Here is a 7,492-nt window from a genome sequence, read left to right as displayed (position 1 = left end):
ATAATTCTTTGAGTGATAAGGAAGGGTGGATTGGTTTATTGATAGGTGTCTCACTTTTTTGATAACCTGAAGTTTGTCTTTGATAGTTTTTTCTTTTTTAACAGGCAAACCATCTGAAACTTGTCAAGGGTTACCTAAGATCGGTACAGTCACTCAACAATAAGGCAATCAATGAAGCCTTGAACTCTTTACTTATTGAAGAGGAAGACTACACTGGTTTAAGGACTTCCATTGATGCATTTGACCACTTTGATAACATTGCTCTTGCACAGTCCCTAGAGAAACACGATTTGATTGAGTTTCGTAGAATTGCTGCCTATTTGTATAAAGGCAACAACAGATGGAAACAGTCTGTGGAACTGTGCAAAAAGGACAAACTTTTTAAGGTAATTAATTTTGTTTGAATATTGTGAATAGAGGATGTTGAAAATGTGTAAATAAGATTTTTGTTATAAGGACATGGGTTGTCCTAGTGCAACATCTGTTTGATTGGAAATCTAGAAGTTGTTTTATTTGTTTTTTTGAGAGGGTGATAAGAAAGGTAAATGAGATCTTTGAATAAGAAGCAGGTCTGTGGTATGCAATATCCTACCATGAAATTGTGCTGCATGGTGGTCGTAGGAGATCAAACTGCAGTTGACTTTGTCAAGAAAGGAGGTGGTGATTATGTTTTTTGATTGGTTAGTAAGGATTTTTGATATATGTATGGACATTAGAGAGGTATCTGAGGATGGGCAGAATGCCTGTTTAGTGTCAGTACCTGAGGATAGGCAGAATTCCTGTTTAATGTCAGAAGGCAAGGAAAACAAGTTAATGTTTATATTACAGAGGTATAAGTTTATCCTGGAGAGAGATGCACGTATGCAGTTTGTTAGGGTTGGGGAGTGGGCATTGAGTCGAGTGATAGGTGTTAGCTGATGACACTATTGTTGTTAGGTTCAAGAGAGAGACTTCAAAAGTTGGTCTTTGAATATGGAAGTATGTGTGAAAGTTGAAATTGAATGTTAATAAAAGCAAGATTATTAGGTTTACTAGTGAAAAGAGACAGGTTACTTGGTGATTTTGAAGAGGAGAACTCTTAGGAAATAAGTTATAGTTGGTAGGTAAGTAGCCACTGGCTAGGGATTTTTTTTTTTTTTTTTTTTTTTTTTTTTTTTTTTTTTTTTTTTGCCGGTCTCCCGCGTTTGCGAGGTAGCGCAAGGAAACAGATGAAAGAAATGGCCCAACCCACCCCCATACACATGTATATACATACGTCCACACACGCAAATATACATACCTACACAGCTTTCCATGGTTTACCCCAGACACTTCACATGCCTTGATTCAATCCACTGACAGCACGTCAACCCCGGTATACCACATCGCTCCAATTCACTCTATTCCTTGCCCTCCTTTCACCCTCCTGCATGTTCAGGCCCCGATCACACAAAATCTTTTTCACTCCATCTTTCCACCTAAAATTTGGTCTCCCTCTTCTCCTCGTTCCCTCCACCTCCGACACATATATCCTCTTGGTCAATCTTTCCTCACTCATTATCTCCATGTGACCAAACCATTTCAAAACACCCTCTTCTGCTCTCTCAACCACGCTCTTTTTATTTCCACACATCTCTCTTACCCTTACGTTACTTACTCGATCAAACCACCTCACACCACACATTGTCCTCAAACATCTCATTTCCAGCACATTCATCCTCCTGCGCACAACTCTATCCATAGTCCACGCCTCGCAACCATACAACATTGTTTGAACCACTATTCCTTCAAACATACCCATTTTTGCTTTCCGAGATAATGTTCTCGACTTCCACACATTCTTCAAGGCTCCCAGAATTTTCGCCCCCTCCCCCACCCTATGATCCACTTCCACTTCCATGTTTCCATCTGCTGCCAGATCCACTCCCAGATATCTAAAACACTTCACTTCCTCCAGTTTTTCTCCATTCAAACTCACCTCCCAATTGACTTGACCCACAACCCTACTGTACCTAATAACCTTGCTCTTATTCACATTTACTCTTAACTTTCTTCTTTCACACACTTTACCAAACTCAGTCACCAGCTTCTGCAGTTTCTCACATGAATCAGCCACCAACGCTGTATCATCAGCGAACAACAACTGACTCACTTCCCAAGCTCTCTCATCCCCAACAGACTTCATACTTGCCCCTCTTTCCAAAACTCTTGCATTCACCTCCCTAACAACCCCATCCATAAACAAATTAAACAACCATGGAGACATCACACACCCATGCCGCAAACCTACATTCACTGAGAACCAATCACTTTCCTCTCTTCCTACACGTACACATGCCTTACATCCTCGATAAAAACTTTTCACTGCTTCTAACAACTTGCCTCCCACACCATATATTCTTAATACCTTCCACAGAGCATCTCTATCAACTCTATCATGTGCCTTCTCCAGATCCATAAATGCTAGGGAGTTATATATATGATATTACCTGCATGGGTTTTGAGAGGGTTAGTAACGGCTATGTAGTGAGCCAGCACTGAAGTGGTTGTCTATTTGCACTCCTCTGACCTAGGTGTTTGTCTTTTGTTTCAGACTCACATACACATGACTGCTGACATTCTGTCCTTACACATTACACTTGACAACACTCAACTCTCACAATTCATTCCTCTAGATTTTCTAGAGTAAGCAGTGTGTGTCAGCTCTGCTTTTTGGCAGAAGGGTAGCTGTAGAGAGAAGTAGTTGGTAGAAACATTAGACAGGAGTATTAGAATAGTAGGTAGGAACATGAGCTTGGAGCATTTGGTAGAAGTTGTAGGTTGGAACATTAGACAGTAACATTAGGTAGAATTTAGTTGGTTGGTAGGAACATTATGTAGGAGCCTCTGAAAAGACTGCACTAGAGTTGCCCTCTTCCAGTGGCCTGTTAAGGATGAGGTACTAAAGGCTAAGGAGCAGCTCCGAAGTTCACCAGCTGTGGAGACACGTTTGGCCACCCCTTCGAGGGAGTTCCCAAAGGGAATGGACACGGAGATATAGATAGTATGAAAATTAAGAATTCTAAAAAGTTATTGGTAATTCCAACATTGGTTATTTTTTTTAAATATTTAACATAAACTGCATTTTATTTATGACCAAGAAAATTCCAGATTAGCACATGTGCGATTGGCAGGTAGCAACTGAAGTCGATGGGTAAAATTTTAAACTGTTTGAGTATGTTATTGATTTAATGCTTTGTTGAGTAAGGATTTTGTAGGTTTATTTTCATGTTGCTAGTAAACTTTTAATCCCCAGCATCAGCTTATTGAGGCATCTAGCCACTGGGTAAGATGCATGCTTCTCAGACATGGAAGTTAGGAATGTATTCAGTCATTGATTAGTTGTGTGTGCCTATTGATTTTGTAGTAATTAAGTTTTATGAATTAAATTGCAAGTAGACATGATATATAAATATGCTTTTCATGAACTTCATATCCAAGGTAGAATATTGCTTGTCTACGACAAAGGCTTCTGAAACCTATCATGTTAATTGCTATTGAATTTATATGTAGCTACACGTCTGTTAGGCACTTTTTTATTAGGGGAGGGGGAATTATGGCTCAAACAAATTTTATTAAAAGGCTTTCTTCATTCGTAAACAATGGCTTAATACATGAATTTAGTAATAGGCCTCGTATGATTCGTAAAGAAAAAATTCTTCCATTATAAAAGATTATGAACTAACAATATTCACATTTAATAACAGCCTACTGGTTACCAAGTTTTATTGTAGATGGATAGGTTTGAGGAACTGGTTCTAACTTGAAATTAACAAGATACTGGCTAAGCTATTGCCTGTGGGTTTATTGTTTTCAACACACTCTGTTGAAACTGGTGCATTTAAGAAACTTGAGTTCTTTGTTATTTTTGTTAGGTTTCAGAAGCTGAATTGGCCAGACTCAGGTAAGTCTGTACAATGATATTTTTTTTTCTACCCCTCTTGGAAGTAAAGCTTTTATTTTTAAGATCACATTATCTAAACCGTGAAAATTAAAATGGATTTTATTAACTTTATAGGATGCCATGGAATATGCAGCTGAAAGCAAGAACTCAGATACAGCAGAGGAGCTTCTACAGTGGTTCTTGGAAAATGGCAACTATGACTGTTTTGCTGCTTGTCTCTTCCACTGCTATGATCTTCTCCATCCTGATGTAATCTTGGAACTGGCGTGGAGGCACAATATTACTGACTTTGCCATGCCTTACTTAATTAATGTTATGAGAGAGTATGTTACAAAAGTTAACAGACTTGAGGACATAGAGAAGCACAGGTCGGAAGAGAATGAAACAAATGAGAGCAAGCCAATGATGAATATGATTGGTGAGTAGCTCTTGCACCCACTGCTTTGGTTATAGTTTTTGCTTGAACCACACTCACCTACAGCTACTTCACTTGTGTGTACAACTGATTTTGCAAGAGCCCTCTTTCACCCCTTATTCTGTTGATATGCTCAAAGTCTATGTTGATAAGTGTTATCAGTACCACACACTTAGTGAAGTTAAATACCACATCGATTCTCATTAAATTTTATGTTGAATGGAAGCATGGAACATTTATGTATTAGTTTTCTCTGGTTTAGTTTCACATACTGTATATTTTTTTACTGTCACAAGTGTTTGTTGCCAAACAGCTCCAAAGGTGTGTGTCCCTTGCAGGTGAGCCTCAGCTTATGATCACAGCCGGCCCGGGCATGATGGGACCAGGCTACCCCAACGCTGGTTACGCTAACAACATTAACTACGGTGCTGGCATGCCCTCCTACCAAGGCTACAGCATGTAAACACTAATAGATTCTCCACAAGTTAAAACCAGTGTAAAAACTTTTTCAGGTTGGTTTAATAGTAACAGTAGACATTAATTAATGGAGGCTATGGCTTGTAACAAATATGAGCCTCCCAGAATATTCCATAAGTTTGCCAGTTGTAAAATATACCAAGTTGACTTATCCCCAGGGATTTAATTGTGTCCAAATTCTTCGGCTAGGATTCTGCAGGTTTAAATCAAGTATAAATGTGGAAGAATTGTGGTGCCTGGTGAGAGCAAAATAATGCTTATTGTTGAGTAGTGTGTGATTAGAGTGAGGATGAATGAGTGTGCTGTAGAAGAATTCAGGTCATTCACTTGGCTGTTCCACAGATTGTCATCCTGTTTTTCAATATCTGTCCTCCAGTGGGATTTGTTAGAAATTTGTGGAGGTGTGGGGCAAGACATGCTGCCTCACATGTTTTTTTATTTTTGTTAATGGATTTCCTGAATACTGTGGTGTAAAAACTAGGTAAAACTACTTCTCCCCATTGTATATAGTTTATCCCATCAAGACTTATGCTGAATGTGATGTAGCATTGTTTTGCCTGTTCCTCTTGATTTATGATTGGTGTCTTAGTAGAGAGTTAAATTTGATTCTGTGAGGATTGTGATTAGAGTATGTATATATAGATTAATAAGGCTCATCATAGACATAATATTCCTGGTGAAGACATGGTATCCTGTAAACTACCAGAATAGATGTGATGTTCTGGACTAAAGGATAGGCATTTTACCTGTCTGCATCAAACCATTCCTATACTTAACTGATTAGCAAGGTGTGATGCCTCATCCACAGGTCCAATGGGTGATTGAGGGTGAAATAACTGAAGCTTTGTCCATTGTGTGCCTTCAAATTGCAAATGGAAGGCTTTAAAAAAGAGACTTATCTTTGTCTTTAGTGAGGTAATGCTTTCCAAAGGCCAATGGTCCTTGTACAAAGGTTGTTCATCAGCAGTTTGGGTTATTTCCAACTGGTATGGCTAGAGCAGCTCCCTTCTTGGAACAGCCTACCTCACTGAGATTGATCAGTCTTGGTTCTACCTGCAGCACTGTTTTGTTGGCCATCAAAAATGGTGTGTTTATTAGTGGTGTCATTCTAAAATATTTGAAGTACTTGATTTCATATCAGGACTTAATTGATGAGTAGTGTGATGGCCAGCATCTCGGTGAATGCTTTGGGTGGGGAGCAAGGGTCGTTGCCAAGTGTAAATATGATAAAAGTTTATGACCTACTGTTTGAGAATGAAGAACCACTGCATTCTTACCTATCACCTCCACTTTTTTTTTTTCCTCTTCCTCAGAGAAATACCATGGAAATATTTCACTTTTTCTTTATTCTTCTGACAGTAGGAGAAATCTTTGGACATTGATTCAAGTTTGTTATATTTAGTATCTTTATTGTCGAGTATTCTATTTTTAAGTTAGAACCTATTGAGAGTTTTAATGTATTTATTATTAATAGAAAAATTGGTTTGCATGTAAATTTCCATGGTGAAGCCAATCCACTTCATCCAGGCTTCAGGAGACATCTGTAGACTCTTAACATTCAGTGGTTGCCTGAAACGTGGAGCATGTGTACTGTGGCCACATGTCAAGTTTAAATAAACACCTCCCACATGATCTGTTGTTTTCACTTCCTTTGTAGTGATATATTTGAATGATAATTTATTATAACTACAATGGTTTATAGGGTCAGTGTATCACAAAGGTATGCTTATATGTTTTTGCAGGCTGGGGTAAAATAGGTACCTCAGCAGGACAAGCAAAAATTGATACAAAAAAGCCATTTAAACCCAGTGCATCATACACAGTCAAACCTTACTGCAATGCTAGTCACATATCTAGGCATGCTACTTGCATATTTAATTTTCATACCCAGTGACCCAGGCATCACTTGCTTGAGAGCATGCAACCTTTTACTTGCCATGGTGATCAATGGGTAGAGGCATAAGGATTTTCCACCAGGTACTTGGAGGTGATCCATACAACACTGTCAGGACTTGACTACTTTCAAACATGTCCATTTGTACCTTACCAAATAGTGTTGTTACTTTCCACACATTTCTGAATGAACCTAAGAACTTTTATCCCTTCCAACTTGTGACTCGCTTCCTTCCCTTGGTTACATTTGCTGTCATGTCCACCTTTAGGCTGAGAGAGTTGAAGAGGTGTTGAAACAGTTTGGACATATGGAGAGGATGACAAGAGTGTATGTGACAAGTGAAGGGGACAAGGAGGAAACTAATTGTAGATGGAAGAACAGAATGCTGGCCTGAACATGCAGGAGGGTGTAAGGCATGCAAGTGATAGTGAAATGGAACAATGTGGTGTACAGGGAGCAGTGCTATCGATGGACTGAACCAGGAAAACTGGTCAGGTGAAACCAAACAAAGATCTCGGGCCTGACCGTGAGTAGGGAGCTGTGGTTTCAGTGCATTACGCATGACAGCTAGAAAGTGGATGTGAGTGAATGAAGCCATTTCCTTGTCTGATCCTAGCACTACATCACTCACCCCCTGCCATAGTAGTCCCTTATATCTCTATGAAACTGCAGCTTTCAGGAAGCTGGCTGCCTCAGCTCAGTGATGTGTATATCTGTAAGGGGAGAATGCAGGGTATCCAAGCAGTAAGTGTTCGTATGCTGGTTGCATTGTGGGTTTGAAGCA

At 39.3% G+C, this 7,492-nt stretch overlaps 1 protein-coding gene across 1 annotated transcript in view; it reads left to right on the top strand.

Annotated features, from left to right (window-relative positions):
- Positions 1 to 6,446, top strand: part of Chc (clathrin heavy chain) — a 59,970-nt gene extending 53,524 nt beyond the window's left edge. The window contains exons 24-26 of the mRNA XM_071682007.1: positions 105 to 386; positions 4,037 to 4,340; positions 4,676 to 6,446. Coding sequence (XP_071538108.1) covers positions 105 to 386; positions 4,037 to 4,340; positions 4,676 to 4,800 — 711 coding nt within the window. The 3' untranslated portion in view covers positions 4,801 to 6,446. The remainder of the gene's footprint in view (positions 1 to 104; positions 387 to 4,036; positions 4,341 to 4,675) is intronic.
- Positions 6,447 to 7,492: the final 1,046 nt, after the last annotated feature.

Source organism: Panulirus ornatus, chromosome 33 (genome assembly GCF_036320965.1).
Source record: "Panulirus ornatus isolate Po-2019 chromosome 33, ASM3632096v1, whole genome shotgun sequence".
NCBI classification, from domain to species: domain Eukaryota; kingdom Metazoa; phylum Arthropoda; class Malacostraca; order Decapoda; family Palinuridae; genus Panulirus; species Panulirus ornatus.
Note: the sequence above shows the minus strand (reverse complement) of the source record. Positions and strands in the feature narration are given on the sequence as shown.